General features: G+C 42.6%; 1 protein-coding gene across 9 annotated transcripts in view; it reads right to left on the reverse strand.

Moving 5' to 3' along the window:
* runx2b (RUNX family transcription factor 2b) overlaps window positions 1-20,982 on the reverse strand; it is a 119,931-nt gene that overhangs the window by 13,660 nt on the left and 85,289 nt on the right. For 8 of the 9 annotated variants that reach the window (XM_042390968.1, XM_042390974.1, XM_042390967.1 and 5 more), the window contains 3 exons: window positions 14,685-14,947; window positions 12,890-13,046; window positions 10,849-10,953 (listed from right to left, as the gene is read on the reverse strand). In XM_042390968.1, coding sequence (XP_042246902.1) covers window positions 10,849-10,953; window positions 12,890-13,046; window positions 14,685-14,947 — 525 coding nt within the window. Of the gene's footprint in view, window positions 1-10,848; window positions 10,954-12,889; window positions 13,047-14,684; window positions 14,948-16,054; window positions 16,530-20,982 lie in introns of those variants that run through there. The other variant, XM_042390975.1, reaches the window with a different exon arrangement.

The raw sequence follows: 20,982 nt of genomic DNA on the forward strand, positions 1-20,982 counted from the left end.
ATTTTTTTTTTTTTTTACCCTCAGAAATGCTATTACAAACCATCTGACTCCCAACAAATTAATTCATTCTGGAACAACTTAATTTTAATACCACATACTGCTTCTCCGTGATGACTTGAGAATGGCGGCAGTGAAAAAGCCGCCAGTGACAGTCAGACAGACCATGATTTTTATTAGAATGACGTAACCGGACTGGCATCATTGAGTTCAAAATAAACAGACAATCTCATCATCAGCTTCTTTACATAGCTGCTTTGGAACGCGAATTATATCGGCTACTTCAAAACCTCAGCGCACTGAAGACTTTTAACTTCATAACATAATTCATATCCATATTTCATTAATAATATTTCTCAATCGTTCCTGCAAATAATTTGTGCCTCTCGCTGGCATTCCTCATCTCTCTGTGCAAGCTGTGCCCAGTCAATCATAGCGTTTCCATTTTCAACAGACCAAATTTCTATTCTAAAAAAGCCTCGTGACACAGTGCGGGCTTTGTGCACAGCCCGTCTCCTAGTGATGGGAATAAATAGCAATGGGAGACTAGGGGAGACAGAGGGGGACAGGCACGAGGGGGAGGAGGCACATGGAGAGGAAGAGACCCTGATGACCAGTAAATTAAGAGCTCTGGATGGGTCTGCACCAGTCAGGAGACACAGGCTTTATGATGAGTGCTGAGCACAGAGTGCTGCGAATGGTGAAATAGTTAGAGAGGCTTCAGGATTTCGACATCTTTGAGGAAGACCCCAAAAGACAGACAAATATTTACATGAATATTTGAAGAGGCAGACAAATTTGATCTACATTACTCTAAGAACCCTACTCTATGAGAGACATGAGTTATTGCTGATCACTTAAATTTTACAGCACTATTGCTTATATTGTATTGTTTCTTCAATAACTCAGCTTCCACCTTGGATGTCCATGCTGTCATGGATGCGACCCAGTTTAAAGGAAACCAATATATTTTTCTCCTATAAGAATGCAGCATGTCAACCACCACATTTAAGTCCAATTTACACTCCAAACAGCCAGACCTCAAGTCCATTAGTTTAGCGGCCCTGACAGTAAATACAGTTTTTCATGACTTAATTACACCTTTTAGACGACAACTGTTGCCAAACACAAGACGTCTCAGCTGTTTTATCGGAACCCTAGCAGGGCGGAGGAATGAGCCAGGGGTATTTAAAGGAGCGGGAAAGGCGGATGATTTCACTGCCGTAGGGAAAGTCCCTGAGATTCCCATCATCCCTGTGAAAACAGCGGAGATTTTTGATAGCGCCTGCCACTTCCCTGCCCAGCCAGCAGCCGGAAACATGGACAGATTCAGACCAGATGTGAGCGACTCACACACAGAGAAATACACCCGAGAACGGACGCATGCAAACACACTTCTGCACATGCAATCATGCACATGTGAGCACATCCATGATGCACAAACCCTTGAACATGCACAAACAGTACAAGCTCACACATGCACAAACACACACACACGCGAAAAGATTAATAATGATTAGATAACACCTATATAGATAGTATCTCTAATCACACAGTTGCACACTGATCCTGGAATAGTATTATTTCAGCCGTCCCAGAGACATAAGTCTGGATTCAACTCGCCCCTGCTGATCTGATAACAGTTAGTAAGAGCAAGTAGGCAAACAAAATATAAGTCCTCTGTAATTAATGGTAGCATTAGATTGGATCTGAGCACAGACGGATGGTTAGCTGTTCCCTCATATGTCCTGGCTGAAAATATTCCTCAAATACCCAAGTTACTTTAGATAGTGAATGGTTTGTACTGGGATTTCTGATGACAAGGATACCACTGAACTTTTTGAAACTTGGCTCCAAGGGCTAAAAGGTTAAAAGGAATAGTTCCACACTTCGGAAAATGCTTATTGAAATATATAAATACGCTGGAAATATGAAGGTACAGGCAGCAGCCTTAGCATACAGACTGGAAACAGCTAGCCTGGCTCTATTAAAAGGTAACAAAATGTTTTTGCATGGATTAAACAAACAAGATATAACATGTTCATTAGTGAGCTTTAGCGGTGCTGGTAGGTGGATTTTGTTACCTTTTGACAGAACCAGTCTAGCTGTTTCCCCCTATTTCCAGTCTTTATGCTAAACTAAGCCAACGTCACCTGGCTGTAGCTTCATATTTAACAGACAAACACAAGAGCGGTATCTATCTTTTCATATCTCCACAATAACACGAATACGCATATTTCCAAAACAGCAAACTATTGCTTTAAGGAACCTCCTCCCCCACCTCAAACACATCAAGTTTCAACAATTACTGCAGACACATTAGCAGGAAATTCTCCTGCTTGCTGCCTGACTAAGTAACATGTGAGGAAAATGCGGAGAGCCAGAAAATCCTGAATAAATGGGATAATTTATAAATTTGGTGTCACGTCATGCCCTCTAAGCCCTTCCAGTCTGGTTTATGATCACCGGGTGAGCTCGGATGAATGTATCTTTGGGGCTGATTCAGAAAAACCCCCATGCTCATGGAGCCTGGGTTGAATCAGCCCGTCTGTGTTTGTGTGTGTGTGTATGTGTGTGTCAGTCATCTCATGTTGGAACAGCCAGTAAAGTCGATGAATGAATACACAGGGTCCATATTTCACTTTTTTATTTGGAGCCCTCACAGTGGCCATGTTGTTTTTGTGAGCGGTCAGAAACAATGAATTATTTCAGGTGGCAATCTGAAGCTGGCAGAGCGTGGCTCGAGAGGAAAAGCGCAGAGTGGATGACAGCCAGACGCCCGTCTACCATGGGGGTCTGGTATAAAGAGGAGGAGGGAGAAAGAAGAGAGGAGAGATGATAAAAACAGCAGAATTGGGGAGGGGGGGTAAAAAAGGAAGGAAGGAAAGAGGAAAAAGAGAGAGAAAGAGAAGAGAGAGGTGTGGGAGATGAGGCAGCAAGCGAAGGAGAGAAGGAGAAAGAGAGAAAGGGGGAGCCAGGCTGTCGTGGAGCGCTGCCAGCCGTCTGTGTGGTCCATGCGTTCCAGCCTAGAGGAAGCAAGCCAGGCAAGGGAAGGGCACACACACACACTTATGTCCACACACAGACATACACAACTATTCCCAAAGGCGATACATTTATTGAACGCAAAAACACATTATATACACACTTGTACGATATTGTGCATAGTTTAAAGAGTGCACACATACAAAGACACACACACACACGCACGCAGTTTGGCTTGTGTGTGGTTTTCAGACAGGCTCCCTCCGCACCTCTCTGCTTGCATTAAAGTGTTTTGATTCAGAACAGGGGAGAACAAATCCCTCAGAGATGTTTTTTGCTGCAGCTCGGGGCCAACAAACTGTGGACTCCCTTTCTTAATCTTTATCTGTTTTCATGATTCACTCTCTGCCTCCCTTTCTCACTCTTTATTCTTCTGTCTTCCTCTCTGTCTCTCCCTCCCACTGAATGATTTTGTGTTTTGCGTTGCGGAGCCTTGGCACCTCTTCAAGGAACTTCATAAGACATTCAACTGACTGACTGCCTCTGGAAAAGCCTGAAGTTTTTTTTTATTTTTTTTTATCCTCTCTCTTTTTCCCCTCCCTCCCTAACTCCCTCCATCCCTCCCTCCGTCCCTCCCTCCTTCCCTCCCTACCTCCCTCCCCTCTTTTCATTCCTTTTCCTCCTGATGTTTTGGCGAGTTTTATTTGTCCGGCTCCCATTGTTAAAAGCTGCTTCGAGTAAGGCAGCAGCAGATAGGTGTGTGTGTGTGTGTGTGTGTGTCGATGTGTGTGTTTGTCTGCGAGGGAGAAGAGAGGAGTGAGTTCTCTCAAGACACAAGGGAGACTGAAATCCTCCTGTAATTACCTGGATGCTGTGCAAAAGTATGTTCTATTTTTTGGACAAGTTGCTTAAGGCAGTCACTGACAAGCCATGATAATCCAGAGACATGAAAGGCCTTGTATTATTATGCACCGCAGAAATTAAATGAAAACTGGCTGACATCATCTAAATATTGTGGTACAATGTAATTAGCATCTGTACAGATCTTAGAATTTAGCACTGAGCATAAAAGTCTGTTGTAAGAAACAAAGCCCGAGCCTTACAGCAGGTAATAGCACCCTACAAGTGCATGTAATAGCATGTGTCTTTGATGACAATGTGTGTCATGACAGACATGTTAACGAAGGCATCTCACTTACTCATACTGTTTCCAGCCCAGCAGTACTGGAGATAGCAGCCTATTTTCCAACCACTCCATAAGGTTGTTTAGGTGTGTGGGTGTTTGTGACAAATGATCTCCTGGTTGCATCTGATGCTGACGACTGCTCCATTCTGGTTTTACTGCTTAGTACTGCATTTGATGCGGTGGACCATTACATCTTGATTAATTTTTTTTTTAACTCGAGATGAGGGTAGTCATTTCAGATATTGCTCTACTCTGTTTCCATTTGTTCCTCAGCTATAGAACATTATCTATCGCTATTGGTAATGCCTCATCCTCTACTGCCCACCTCCCTTATGGTGTGCCACAAGGCTCAATTTTGATTCCTCTACTGTTTTCTGATCACATGCCTCCTCTTGAGTACAATATTGGCAAATATAATATTAATTTTCATTTTTATACATACAACATCCAACTCTATGTGTCCATAACACCTGGCTATTATGGGTGTCTTGCAGGGCTGGAATGGTAATCTGGCATATCAGGCATTTTCCCGGTGGGCTGACGCACCTTGGGGCCGATATAAAATTTTTCTTTTTTTTTTAGTGCTAACGACCAGCCCATAAAGGAGGGGCAGCGGCCCATTGGTTCATTTTCTATAACGACACTAGGCTGGCCCAATCACATCTCTTACTCAGCCGGCCCCACCCCTCTCCCTCTGTTTTCTCTGTTTCTTGTGTCAGATGCCGTGGCTCAGAGTCAAACATCTGTGGATGAAGGAGGGTGTCAATTGTCAAGATGGATAAGCAAAAACAAAAGAAGGGGGGTGCAGAGAAGTTGCTGGCCAAAAAATATGAAGAATCTAGATGCGGATGCCACCAAATGTGCAAATATCATAGATATGTTTGCTGCGGGGGCTGCAGCTGTAGCTTCAACATCTACGGTGATAGCAGTACCCGCCATTATGCAGCAGGAAGAGGAGCAAGCGTGTGACAGGGAAGCTGCGGACCAGAACGAGCAGGAGGAGAGTGTAGTCGAAGCTGTAAGCAGGGAGTAGCATGCAGAGAAACAGGGACTCTCAAGGAGGGCGCAGGGACGTTATTGTGGACCCCACTGCTTTTCTTGGCAAGACATGGCTTACTCTGCCTCTGATTGACTTACGCTGATATTCTTACCCTAACCCTAAAAGTAGATCCATAATAACGCAGCGCAGGGAGGTAGAATGTGTATTATACCATGAAGGCTATGATGAATAATGATTAATTTGATTAATGACGATTATAATAAGATAACATAATAATAACGCTATCATAAAGTGAGACCGTCAGCTACCGCTGGTGTTCAGTCAGTCCATGCCAAATAGCGTAGCATAAGCTATATATCATTACTTTTGTAGCCTTGCATGTTTCCGTAATGGTGTTGCACTTCGGCTGACTATTCTAACCTTAGCGTTGGCTAAGCAATGAGTGACCTACATCCATATTGTATCATAATATTGTTAAAATTATTAGGCTAAGGGATCCCTTGATTGATCCCTCTACTGTGCTAAAATGTATGCCTGCTTATGAATTAGCCAAGTACGGGGAAAAAATAGTTTTCATTTCCAACAATGGGCAAAAAAGTTGTGCTATGTTTATTTTCAGATATATGGTAACTATTATGATATATATGATATGGATTATTGTTATTACTATCTGTCGGGTCACATAGGCCTACATGTAGCCTATTCCAGACCTTTCTCTGCCTTCAGTATGTTTAAACTGACTGTTCTGCAGTCCAGTAAGCATGCATGTTCATGTGGTAGGCATGTGAACTACAGCTCCATGCATTAGTTGAATAAAGAACTACTTGGTCATTACCAGTATGGTATTGTTTAAGTTGTACAGCTTTTTGCATATCTTCCAACAATTCTGGATCTAAATTTATAATCATGTTTATAACCCACCCAATTAGTTGTAATCATCTCTCCCTCTCACCTTATGTTATTGTCTAGTCAAGCCAGGTAGCAGTGGAGGAGAGAGACCAGGGAGTTAGTCAAGAGCGAGTAAGTACACTGGGCCACTTGTTCACGGCACTTACTACTCAGCTTTGTAGTGGTTTTGGGGGAAATAGTACAGTACGCATATTTAAGTGGACCGCAAGGATGGTGTACTGGTGGGTGGTGTTGACAAGATTAATGCAGGTTGTCCAATAAATTCCTGCAGCTACATTTATTTATTCCGATCTTTCTTTTTTCATTTAGAAGTCATATTGAAAATGAGCTCTTTTTATCCTCTGCTGACGTAAAAGTTATCCATGCTTTTATTTCATCCTGTTTGGACGACTGTAACTCGATTTAATCATATTTAAACCAGAGCTCTCTCTCTCGATTGCAGTTGGTTCAAAACGCAAATTCAAATTCAAGGGAGTGCAACCACATCACCTCTATCTGAACCTCTGTTCACTTGCTGCCAGTTAATTTCAGAATTGATTACAAAATTGTGCTGATTACATCCTCTGGAACGGGTCTCTAGCCTGCTACAAACCGCTCTATCTTCTAGTGTGATTTTAATTTGTTTTCTACCTTTTGTCTGTATATTAGTGTGTTTTTTCTTTGTTTGATTTCTTATTGTTTTTGAATGTACATATTGTTCTTACTTTTTTGTATGCAAAGCACTTTGCAACTCTCATTTTGAAAAGTGCAACACGAATACAGTTATTACTATTCTTTAAGTTACTATGATGAATGACAGGGAAGTATATCTGCATGTGTAAGTATCTGTGCGTGTGTGAGGAGACCCAAGTCACAGAAAGCGTTTGGCTTGGCAGACAGGTCTCTTGAACCACTAATATTATCTGCAGGCCTGTACATAACCAGGGCCTCCTCGCCAGACTTGTTAACACCCTGACCAAAACCGAACCAAAACACGACCCCGTCCCAGAGCCCAGAACCCCCCAGACCCAGTGGCTTCAAACACCAGAGACACGCCTGACCACTAACCTCCACCACTGACACACAACGCACATGTTGCACACACACTCAGTTATGCACAATAACCACTGCAATATGCCACAGCAAGACACAGTATGTGTGATGCCACAATGTTTTTTGTCACCTCCTATGTTTGTCTGTCATTGATTAACTATAATGAGAACAGTGGGTTTGGACAGAAAGCCTTGTATATTGTATTATTACGGCTCGGCTATTATCGCTCAGGAAGTTTGTCTCAGCTGGCTGCAGCCACCGTCAGGAGCAGCTGAAAGGAGACAGAACCACCTATAAAAGCATATTGGTTTAAACAACCACTCCCTGTCTATTAGCTCAAAATGACATTTAATGAGGCCTATTAGCTCTACTCGAAATCAGCGCTGTGGCTACACCAGACTAATGACACCAATAACACACACTCTCTCTGCAAAATGTGTCATGTGGGTACACGCATGCTGACACAGGCGCTAGAGGACAGACATACATGCATTTGCAACCATATCTACGGGAGCTAACACACACACACGCGTATGCCTCCATGCATGAACACACACAGACACATACATGTGCAAACACATTTAAGTTGTGTGTTGAGTTGTCGGTGCAGTGGCAAACCACAGGGTAACCAAGAGCTGTCAAGCGATTAAGCACAATGCGAGCCACAGAAACCGAGTTAGCCTCCCGCTAATAACACAGTGGCCAGAGGGACCTGACTAACCACTTACCATACCCGCACGCACACACACACACACACACATGTGCGCACACACACACACACACACACACACACACTGTAAACCTCTAAAGAAAATCATACCACAGATCTTTAAACTAGGCCTCACTGATATTCTTCACTCTGACCACGCAATTAATTAACTAAAGCTCAGCGCCACAGTTCAGAGATATGAGCCCCATTTATTCATGGGTGGTCCCACTTTACTGATATTGAATGGGGAACCGCTGGGGAAATACCATCCCTCAGGAAGACTCATATGGCTACCATAAGTTGCATCAAACACTCCAACACAAAATATCCTTCCTGAATCAGACACCCACAACCAGGCAAGCCATTAACAGGGAGTAAAAACTGCCAATAACAGCAGGCAAAGTGTAAAAAAATCAATTAAAGTGCACAAAATGGTTACAGAAACTATTATATATAATCTAGTGTTATTGTCAGCTTATTTTCCAGAATCAACACAGTGCTTTTACAGAGGAGGGCCACAGAGTGCCAGTGTATGTCAAGCTAAAGACAGCCCACTGTTCTTTCTCCGTGTGTCTCCGTGTGGACCCCTCCCTGTGGGGCCCCTCCCTGGGCCGGTGTGTACGACAGACCTCCTAATTACCCACTCGTTTAACACAAAATAGAGCTGTAATGGCCGACAAAGACCCCATGTGTCAATGAAGCGTTCATAGATAGAATCACAGTTTTGGAGACAGCCACTGCTCTTAGCTCAGAGTCTCCGTGCTGAAACCTGGAGGAGGGGAGGCACGGTTGAGAGGGCACATGTGTGTTTTGCCACCCTCCGACCTTGGCTTAATGACCCCTGAGAGGGAGACGTGTTCTGGCTGAAGTTTCTGGGTAAATTACACCGGCGCAGCAATTCTGACCACTTAACAGCAAAGTAAAGAAGTTCAGGGGTTACGTATGATGACATAGTCCTTATTGCTTAAATTAGTGTCCTGAGACTGTAGCTCTAATATGCAAAGGAAGATATTGAAAAGAAAATAAGTTCTGTTCCACTTAAGAGCCCTCTCTAAGACCACAAATTGAGCAGTAATGTAGAAGAAAAGAGAACAATGGATGCTATGAAAGTATAAAGTTTTTTTCACTACGCCGAAATTGCCTCACCTAATATGAGGTAGTACTCTGACTAGTTTAGTGACTCAACCTCACACATATGTCCATGCTTCCAATAAGTCTCTCTGGACATGGATTTAGACTGCAACTTTGTTGAGACCAAACTGGGGCTTTTCTAAACAAATTCTGTTCCGACTTCCATCTGCTCGCCACCAAATAACAGGACTTGTTTGAAAGTCATCTGACAGGGGACAGCAGATGCACAGGAAATGCTTTTGATCAAACAAGATGGCTCGAGAGCAAGCGGGATGGGGGGGAGGGGGGGGGGGGAGGGGGTGGTGGTGGGTGGGAGGGTGTGATTGTGAATACATGTGCGTTTGAGGACAAGCATGTGCCTTTGTTTCTGCGTGCGTGTTGATGAACGCTGAATGTTGAGTGTGTGAGGCGTTTTTTGGCACCACGGACAGGTTTCCTACAACAGAGACTGATGGTGGTACTAATCCTACTGTCTCTCGGCTCCTCTGTGTCTCTGTGCGTCCTGGTGCCATATGTGACGGGGCAAGCGGGTGGGCGGAGGGTTGTTTGTGATGTGATATTGTTCATTGAGACGCCATGAGATGAGAATATGTTTTTTTTTTTTTTTTTTATGAATAGGGAGGAGGGTTGGGGAAACAGCTGCATGCCAGACCAGTTGGCACTGACAGCTATAGTAAAGTTTTTTTTTCCTGCTCAGTTGTTTTTATATATGGCCCATTAAAATGAGCTGATGCTAGCACTCTGCTACCCAGTGTACCCTCTCAGGAAGATTCTGCCTCACTTTTTATTTCTCTTGTTTCTCTAAAACCGTCACATGGGAGGCTGAGCCGCTTTCTGAGACGTCAACTTAATTAAAAGCCTGTTGATTGCTAATTAACGCAATCACAGCTTTTTCCAGTAAAACTCTTTTTGTTAATTAACTATTTTTATTAGCCTGCCACCATTTTAGCTGCGTATTCGCTGCCATTGGCCAGGTGCACAGTTAGCTACACCCGCAGCTTAGTTAAAGGGACACTGCCCGATTCTGCACATTTACTCATCACGAGGAGCACCACTCACCTTGTGAAAACAGTTGTACAATGTCTTCTATGGCTCCGGAGGGAGCTTTAAATGTAAAAAAAACCAAAACATAACCCTGATGACATCATCAGGGTTGCCATCAGGCTTGAGACTTTTGAGCTGTGTCACAAATTTGAGATGTGATATTCAAACGCAGTGTGCATTTAGAAGGTAAGAAGGGTCTAATGATGGAGTTGTTGCATTATAGGAAATGTAGGATCCAGTGTTTGGAGCTTGATCCATACTAGGGACTAAACGTTAGGATATGGCTGCCTCTGCTACTTTGAGTTTGACCATTCTTTATAAAAACCTGTTTCTTGTAAATCAACTATATTTATGAAAGTGGCACACAGAACACAAAATTGTTGGAGTAACCCTTTAGACAAAACTTTAGGAAAAAAATAGAGAGAAAAGGGCAAATTAAAGGATAAGTTCATATTTTTCAAGTTTGTCTTAAAACAATACTCTCATGCCCCTATGTAAAATGAAAGACTTTTTGCTTGCTGTAATCATTCCTCCTGTTCAAACTGGGCATTAAAATATCCTATCCTCATATGCCTCCAATGTGTACCTCCCAGGGTGAAGTGTATATCTCCCAGGGTGAAAGAGACAGTGTTTCCCTGATGAGTAAGATAGAGGAAATAGCAACACAAAGAAAGAATTTCGTACTAAAAATACTGTAATTGATACTCAGATTGCTGAGCTTACATATGGACACCCGGCTATTGTTCTAGGACAGAGTTGAAAATTTGTGAACCTGTCCTTTACAGGAAGTTGTATGTTGTTCGACGCGTGTGAATGCATATCCCCATAAGTGTATGCGCATGCATTTGTACTCACTCCTGGGCTCACGTGGTCCGTCCACGGTGACCTTTATGGCTCGGTGGTAAGTGGCCACTTGTGGTGGGTTGGTGAATACTGTGATTGTCAGGGTGAAGCTCTTGCCTGTGGTGATATCAAACAACATCAAATGACATGCCATCTGCGGAGACAATGACCTGCATTCATTGCTACACCATCCCCAAGTCACAAGTGTGGTTGTGATCACATAATAGCCAATACAAACTGGGAAAAATCGACTTTAAAGATTAAAGGATTTAGGATTAACAACAGACAACATTGGATCTTTGAGAGGGTCTATTTAGGTTCTTTGGCAGATTGAAAGATTGACTGAAGGAGCCAGTATCTTGTTATCCAGACTTTTCTCCCTGTCTAACCCAGTGTGAGTGGGCGAGAGGCATTTTAATAGTCACTTCCTTTCTCGATAATCCCCAGCAGTTGCTGCCTTGGGGTTGAGTGTGCGTCTGTGAAAGTGTGCATGTTCCTATGTGCATGCACGAGGAATGCTATGAATCAGAGCACAACAGCCAAGTCAGCAGCAGCACTAACATCTGAGGTATGCAGACGCATCACGTAACCATGACTACGTGCAAGGAAACAGGAAGTGGGGGGCAGGTTGCTGCAGCGACTCATCGGAGCAGCTGTCCATTCAGTCGCAGCCATCTACCCGTGCGTGTCCTCCCCTCTTCCGCTCCGCACTCTAGTTCACTATAAACATGCCTTTCAGAGCAGTGATAAGAGGAACTGAAGGAGATAGCAGATCACAGATGCAACAGGTGTCCCACATACCTGATTTGAGGGGCATGTGGGTGAAGCAGCGCTGGCTCACTAGTGATCTATGATAAAGTGGGACACCTAGTGTGTCACCTTCCTGTGCTCTCTACCATCATTGCTGCTGCCATCTGTTACCTGTGATCCATCTAAATCAAGGCAAATCTGTATACTTCTACACTATTAACTATAATGATGTTATCAACAGTATCTGATGTACTCTGGGTCGCCTGTCATATCCATCCGTGCTATCATCATGCTGTTGCATCATTTCAGCCCTGTAACTATCAATCCTTGTCCATCTCTGCTGCCTCGCTCTGTGCATGACCTCTAACTATCTAACATCCTGTCTTGCACTTGTCTCTGTCATTGCAGGGTATTCATTTCAGACACCCTGTAGTCTGATCTCCCCTGGCTCTCATGTCACTTCCTGTGACAAGATTCTGTGTCACAGCAGAAGGACGCACACACGGTCTCCATGGCAACAGGTCCACCACACTCTCCACTCACTATACTTTATCACCCTTCACTCCCTCCTGCAACATCCGGGTCTCTCCACTTCTTTGACAACCACAACAGAAAAGGAAACTGAGAAGAAAAGTCACAGCGGCGTGGGTGAAGCTGTTGACAGGCCTTATCACCATCAACTTATCTTAGGTGACCACTCTCTTAAAAAAGTCTCTAAGAAAATATTTCCAGGAAGTTTAGAGAGTGTGAATGCGTGAGGAGAAGAGTGAGGACACTCTCAGTGCCAAATCTCTGATCGTAAATAAGATGATTTAGTAACAAGACGGCCAATTATGCAAAAAAGTCAGTTTGGCAATGCCAAATATTTAGGGAATGCCATTTGCTGCCTCGCTCTCTGACAGCCTGTGGATATGTGCAGAGAGTGATCAGCCTCGGGGCTGTGGCACCACCCAACATGTTTATAAGCCTCAACTGAGCTGGGTCATGTCAGGTGAACATTATGATGAAAGGAAAGGACAGAAAAACAAGACTTATTTCTTCTTATCAGATCAATGTTTTTCTACGCAGCTGAAGCACATCCAACCTTTTTTCCAAAAAAAATCAAGGACCCTCATTTAAAGGCAAAGAGAGCGGTAGCAATATGATTCACCACTCAGACTTTGGGAGACGAGCCTGGAGTTAGAGAGATCATTATGTGGTTGCCACGTAGGGAATGTGACCACTAATCCACACCACTGAACCTAATAGCTCCTACCGAGTAGTAGTGCTCAGTGAATGGAGCACAGAGTGTTTCAGGCCTCACCTCTGCCACTGCGGCCCACGAAGCGAAGGTCGTTGAAGCGCGCTACTTGGTTCTTCATCACACCTGAGGCGTTCCGCAGCTCGGCAGAGTAGTTCTCGTCGTTCCCCGCCATTACCGTGACAACGGTCCCGTCAGGTATGTCTCCCAGGGCGACCACCTGTCAGGTACAAGGGGGTCAAAGGGCAGAAATTCAGGAACTGTTTGGATCGACGTTTTGAGCGAATATTCTAATTTTACTCGCTCACCTGGTGACCCAAAATGGAGAAAATATGCTACAGTATGCTACAACATATTTTCTCCCTCAATCCATGCTTGAAGAAAATAAGTAAAAAGGCTGTAGAAAAAAAGTATAATAAAAGAATCTTTAACTCAGCTCAGTTTATAAGAAAAAAGCTGTATGAACCCGAACCCCAGTTTCATTCTCAGCTTCACTTGTACAGAAATGAATCTAGCTAATGTGACAAATTTGTTTTACATCATATCATCCTCCTCCAAATCATGTTGATAAATGGATTTAATTTATTCTCCTGAAGCAGTTTGATATTATGATTAATGTGATTAGAATCTCCTCTCAAATGCAAGTCGTTTAAAACAAAAGCAAAGAGGCTTCGTGTTATCATTTAGATTCCTGGATGCAGATAAAAGAGCATGAGCAGGCCTACAGAGCTGCGATAATTACAGAGCTGTGGTAATAATAACGGTTAAATAACACATATATATTAAAAAGTGTCACATTTGATTTGGAGCCAGGACTGCAGCTACAAAACTCCACTTTAAGTGTCTTTGATCCATCTTTTGAGAAATATCTGTCATGTAATTAATAGGCCCTTTGCTGTGAAATATCATGGGAGTAAAAAAAATGATGAAGGCTTCAAAAACGCCTACAGAGGCCTAAAATGTTTAAACCATCAGTCTTTGCTGCACGTTAAATATACATTTTTATCCCCACATTTCTGCTTATTAAACATTCAGTGAAACACAAATGAAGAGAATAATAAACTATATTTTATTACAATCATTAAAATTGTGGTTATAATAGGCCACAATGCAGCTGTAATATTATAAATAACATGTTGTATATTCTTTCACAATTTTCACATATGGAAATAATTGCTTAAAATGGAAAATAATAATTAATCATATTGAAAACTACATTTTCACTGTGGCAATTTTAAATGAGCCATTATTATTATACACTTATTTTTTTTTTAAATCACTCTATAATTTTGTTTTCCTTTTGTTTACAAAATGTGGGAGGAAAACATAAACATGTGATTTCTTTATTTATTTTTACATTTTGATATTCATTCAAGTTATTTAAAAAAAAAAAAAACATCACATGCCCACGTTTCCTTTATGCTTTTTTTTTCATTTCAACACTAATTTAGTGAATATGTTTGCTAAAAATGACAGACCATTAATCATCCTCACATTCATCGTGATTAACTGGTGATGTTACAACCATTTAAAAGGTTGTAATTACAAGACATGATAGTTATTTATAGGAACTGGGATTGGATCAATTGAGCTGATAACAATGAAAATCCTCCCAAAATTTAAGTGACAAAGAAGATAAACCGATAACACATCACTTAAAAAATCCAAAATGTTCGGCGTTCCCACATAAAGAAAGCAGTAGCCTATCAAACAAATCTATATTGAGATGTGGTCTTTTAAGAAAAAAAATCTGCCCTTTTTTAAAATTAGTTTTTGGTTTCTCTTATAGTGTTAACCGGATCATGCAGTAATTTTCCCACCTCTTAATCTAGCATTTTATCACTGAAGCGGGACTCACCTTAAAGGCGACAGGCAGCGTTTTGTTGCACCGCCAGTGGGAGGGCAGGACCGAGCAGAGAAAGTTAGGGCTGTCGGTCCGGACCAGCTCGGCCGGGTGGTCGGCGATGATCTCGGCCATGCTGCGGTTTTCGTGGGGACGTAGTCTTGGCACCACCGCTGCTGCGTCCGGCTGGCCGGCTGGGGAGCTCACATCGTTCATCTTCCCTGGGACTGGCTGGAGGCTATTGGACGGCGGACTGAACCTCCGACTGGCGCTGGGATCTACGGGAATTCGCATCACAACAGCGTGGATTATCAAAAAAGGCACCAAAGGCTCTCCAGCTCCTCTCTTTCCTCCTTCCTTTCTTTCTCTCTCTCACACACTCAGGGAGAAACTCGGAGTGTGCGCCGCTGCTCGCTGAACCTCAGCGCGTCTGCCAATGGAAAATGGGACTTGGTGAGCGCACACCGCGTTTCAAAACTCTCTCCACTACAAACTTTAGTGGGCGCCTTCAAACGACATAAAATATACTTCTCCGTCAAGAAAAACAACCCTTGAAAACTTGATGATGTTTTAAATGACAAGCTCTTTTTTTTCAAACTTCTCGGGGGAAGCGTCCATGCGCCATAACGCAGGCGTAGTTGCTCGTGTGTGGATATAAATAACATCAAATAAATGTACGAGCGCGTAATAAGCTATACAATTACAAAAAAAGCAGCTCTAAAATGGAGGAGTCGACCCAGATGCTCAAAAAAAAAGTTTTTGTCTGTCTTCCTTTAGTTGAAAAGTCAAAGCGCTGCTCCAGATGCGTCATTGAAGTCTTTGTGCCAAACTGAAAGACTCTCTGAAAGCCCCCAGGCTATGTACACACACAAAAAAGTTTTCAAAGTCAAAGGAATAGGCTTTTAACAATACTTAACAGAGCTGTTTAGCCTGTAACCCCGCGACGCCTGCAATTTATACATATTTTTCCGTAAAAGTCTCTCGGCCGAGCCGCAGGTCTATAGGGTTAAAAAGGTTGATGAAGTCGGGAAAAAAAAATCATCGCCGGTGAGATGAAGGAGGCGGAAAAAACGAATCCCGTTTTTGTAGCCGTAAATGTGGTTAGTGTTTGGAGGCCGGGGTTTCCCGTGCTCAGGCTTTTTGTGGTTTATATAGCTCAAGCGCCCAGCAATTATTGCGCTGATGCGACTCCAACACGTGGTGTCTGGAGTCGGATCCATTCCCTCCGCCATAATCTATCACGCCTATATAGACGACCGGACAGGTCTCCGTGTAATGTCTATACCTTCATGAAACACACATGGGGCTATACGTTTCACGCCTTTCTCTCTCTCTCTCACTGTCGTTATTCAAGTTGAGAGTTTCAGACAGCCTGCTGTACATACCGACATGTTACCGTTCCCCTGGACCATCCACACGCTCCTAACTCTGGAGGTGGTCATTTCCAGTCAAGTAACACGCATCAGTCCGTAGTATGGTACCACTTTGTCCTGACAATATGCGGATCGTTTCAAGAGAGAGAGAGAGAGAGAGAGAGAAGATAGAGAGCCGAGCCCGGGTGAGAAGTGAGTTACGCTCCATACGGTTAGGAGCGAGTGAGTCACCGGAGAGCGGTGAGTCAGGTAGAGGCGCAGGAGTAGCGTTTCACTCGGTCGCAGGGGAGAGCTGTTGTGCAGGTGTACAGGTATTCTGCTTTATACACGGGCTTTAGGAGTTTAAGTTCATCCAACCCGTGTGGCCAGTTCTTTAAAAAAAACAACAACAAAACAAAAAAAACGGACTGCGCTTTTGAGAAAGTTAGTCATGTAAAATACAATTACACAATCTGATGTGTCACAGACAGCTTGATAAAAAATATTATATACAATTTTATTACATGTAGACTAAACCTATCAGACCCCCCCCCCCCCAAAAAAATAACCCTCTGAGTCCTTATGCACAATTCAGTGATCATTCATATGCATATCCAAAAAATGACAGTTAAGGAGTAAGTACACTTACTCAAGAACTGTAATTTAAAGTGCTTGTAATTTACAATTTCTATTTTTTCTGCAACTTTATACTTCTACTCCACTACAATTCAGAGGAAAACATTACTGCACTGCTATTTTTTTTGACAGCACTAACTTTGCAAGATTAGTATTTTACATACAAAACATACGAGTTTATTATGTTGTTATGTTATTTTAAACTTCCCTAGAGTGTATAAAATAGTTAAAATTAGCTCCAACTAAACATTAGAATGCCACCTACACATTAATGCATCAGTAATAATAACCCAACAATAATCTAATATATAACAGTACTGAGTATAATGAGTACTTTTACTTTGGAGACTTTCTGCTATACATATATACTTAAGTAATATTTTCAAGCGTAATTGAGTATTTTCACAGTGTGTCATTGCTACTTTTACTTAAAGCATCTGAATATTTCTTCCACATTTCTACATTTCCCAACGCGAGGAAAAAATGTAAAGAGAAAAAAAAAAAACAACATGTGGATGAAAATACTATTTTAAAAAGCATTAATGCCATCGTTCCACCCCTGTATTATTTATAACTCCTTACTGTGAGCAAAAAAATCTATTCAAATAAAAAAATAAAATCTATTTTATCCTTATGTTTTTGTGCTAAAATGTTATATATTTATGTTCTATGTTCAATGTGGACGCTGGTCTGAATGCAGTCAGTGAGCAGGCCTGCTTTTTTGCCTGCCCCTCCTGTGTCTACTGTAGAGGGCATCATCCACCCTCTGTGAAACTCCATATCTCAGCCGGCTCTCATCACCCACCCCACCCTCTGCCCTGATTACCCATCAGTCTCCAATGAGTCTTTTTTGAGTGCCACATCACACAGCAGCATGAGCAATGCCACTCTGTGTTCCTTTTCGGTTGCTCCCAAACAGGCTTTTATTGCAGTCTTAAAGACAAAGGCCTTTGATACTCCGGGCCTGTTTGAAAATAAAAGGGACTACTGGGAGGCACAGCTGTCAGGTTTTTTGGATCCTGTCAGGGCTTTTGCAGCTTGTATTTATGCTGTAAAGTTGGATATAGCCTTATACATCCTACAATAAGATTACTGTGTTGAGAAAAAAAAAAAAAGCTTTACACAGGACTACAGCCTGAGTACTAAAAGTAACTTGAAATAACTTGACTTCTTATGTTACATAAGTATGTATGTATGTGTGCACACATGCATACACATCTGTTAGTGTGTGTGTGTTAGGATGTGGGAGGGATATATATATATATATATATATATAAATATATATATACATATATATATATATATATATAAAGTCTGAAAGCACTGACACGCATCTGGCACCTCGTCATGTGGACGGGAGGGGGAGAAAAAAAAGAGTGATTGAGTTACACTTCCCCTCCATGTGCCCCAAACACCAGAAATATGGTTCACATTGTCCAACATTCTCAAAGATCAACTAACAATTCATGGATGGATAAATGTGAATAGTAGTAATTAAATCTGTAATAGTGATAAACATGGCCTTGCAAGAACCCTGGAGCCAGTTATTCCAACAGAGTTAAGTTTCAGCTACGATAATATCATTTTTTTTTTTTTTCAGCGCTGAATACATTTGGGGTAATGCGGAAAACATCCTAAATGTTGTAGTGGAATTTAATTCTGGAACCGTTACGGATGAAATAATAACAATCTTTGACTCAATTTCATACATTCAATTTAATCAAACCCCATTATTTAATGCATTAGTTGTTTTACGCTATTTTGACTCAACATTTGAATTGGACTTTAATTTTGGAACTGTTGTATTGTATTGTTTATTAGTAAAAGGCACTTTTAAATCACACTTTTTTTAAAAAAAGAAAGTGTTTAATCAAGCCAGTCAACTTAAACTCATATTTTTACAGCCAACTAATCAGTCTTAAATTTGGGTTTCTGCACTCAACAACTTGTTATTGTCCCATAAGAGACAGCAGCAGGAAAAGCCCCTTGATTTTCCAAGCTTGATCCAGGCCCCAAACGCCCCCCCAAAACCACCTCACCCCACCCCAGTTTGGTCATGACTTAAACCCCGACAAGCTCAGCTCATCAAAGAGTGTTTGTCCCATCTGACTCCGCTTTGCCTCTCCGCTGAACATCCAGCATCTGTCTTCCAGCTCCCTACAGGATACGGCCTGCATTCATACAGTACGGCCTGCTGTCTGGCTCTCTGTCATTCAGAGGTAGGGCGACCTCTGCACAAGTTTCAAATCCGCCGTTTGAAGTCCCAGAGATGTGAGGGAGACAGCAGAGAAGGCGTTAATGTGCCAGAATAGGCTGTTCAATTCCCAAAAAAAAAAAGAAAAAAAAAAAAAAAAAAAAAAAAAACTTCCCCCGCTTCAGTGTCCTGGATTTAACCCAGCCCCAAAATCAACTTTTGATTAAATGTGAATGCTGGAACTTTCATGCAGCATTGGACTTAAACAATATTTGACCTATCTCACTCAGTATTAACAGACTTAATATTAAGTAGTATTGAATCTAGCGTAAAGCTTTTCATTCAGTGGGGCTGCTGCTCGCCTGGTGCACAGCTGGATCGTCTCTCTCAGCTCTGGTATTATTCATCTACTGTGTTACACTGGCTTGGAGTCACTGCACAGTAGGAGAAGTCACTAACAGTGAAGAACCACAGTATACCACATTGAGCAGGATGTTCGCTTTATGATTTATGGTAATATTGTATTTCTGCCGCTCAGTTTCAATTATTTGTTTTCAATAAAAATCAAACTCAGCTGACTAATTTTCCTGTCGAGATATCAAGCGTGTAATAAAAGTTTCTGTACTCATTCCCACTTGGAATGACAAAGGCTGTGCGAACCACTAATATGTACGCAGACTACGCACACATGCTGTCTATGGTGTTGTCAGCAAACTAACCATGCACAATCTTTCTCTTGTTTTTATCTGTGCATCTGTCAACTTCTTTATATCTTTCTTGCTCTCTGGAAACACAAACATACGCATGCAGACACACACTGAGAGGCCCATGTATCCTCAACCATTAACACCTCACCAGGAAAGATGTCAGGACATAGAGCTCAGTGTTAAAAGCAAATAGTACATCAACAGTTCAGCACAACAGATAAATGAGGACACACCCAACTGTGTGGGTTCATGCACTTGCGTGCATTTTTATTTGCAACTGCTTCACAAAGATAAATTGTAAAAACACGGGTTAGCAACACTCTTCCTCTCTACTTCTTCTTTTCACAAGAGTATACTCTCATCATTCAAGAGGAAAAGTACAGCCACTTAAGGCTCAGGATTAAGGCTCCATTTCACAGTGGTGCATTTTTCAAGACATTTAATTATAGCTTTCTAGAGGAGGGTAGTGACGAGGCCCAGGCTTTCAGCTCTAACGGGATGTTTCCATGTTTGGCCGGCCACCAGCCAACCGGCTTGCCAACTAACCAATCAGCGAGCCCACCAGGCAAGGCAGCAAACCAGCCAAAGGTCCAGTCTACTAGCCAATCACCAAACAAACCAAGAGAGCAGACATCAGGCCGCAAAACTAGCCGGCCGATTAGTTAGATGGGCTGGTAGCCGGCCAACCAAGCAGTCAATTAGTGAACCAGCTAGCCAGCGGCGCACAACACAACAGAGCAGAGGAGGATAACGATGGGCAAGAAACCCTATTCCTAGTGACCTCATCATCACAACCTCACCGACTGACATCCACGCACTGATCCCAGATCACAGTTAAGCCCTTAATGACTGTTTGTCACTGAGCCCGTGACATCACCGTGAACTGTTAGGACAAGGACGGCACGTTCTGCGGCGTGTGTGTGTGTGTGTGTGCGCATGTGTGTGTGCATGTCCCAGAGCAGTCGTTATCGAGGAGAGTTTTCCAAGTTTTGTATTAGGCATCGAAGTGGCTGTGCCTTTACAGTTTAATGTGTTTCTTTCTCAGCCAGCGAGAAAGAGATGCAGGAATAGTTAGTCTGATATTTCACTCTGTCTTTGAAAAGGCAGAGAGCAGCATGGAAAGAGATGGAGACATGGAGGGGGCGGCTGTTCACTGCTTGTGGCAGGAGGGTAGAGAGGGAGGGAGGGAGGGAGGGAAGGAGGGAGGAGGGGTATAAAGACAATTTCCTCTCTGCTCTTATTGCTCTGACTGTCTGCCGCCTACCGCCTTCATGGAGGTCCCTAATTGAGATCACTTGTACTTAAAAATAGGAACAAAAAAGGAACTTCTGTGGGCTGGTAGATGGAGAGGAGAAAATAAAGCAGTAATATGTGACGAAGGCTGCCATTAAAGAGTCCCAATGATAGATCTGAGCGACTGGGGC

This window comes from Thunnus maccoyii, chromosome 17 (genome assembly GCF_910596095.1).
Source record: "Thunnus maccoyii chromosome 17, fThuMac1.1, whole genome shotgun sequence".
Classification (NCBI taxonomy): domain Eukaryota; kingdom Metazoa; phylum Chordata; class Actinopteri; order Scombriformes; family Scombridae; genus Thunnus; species Thunnus maccoyii.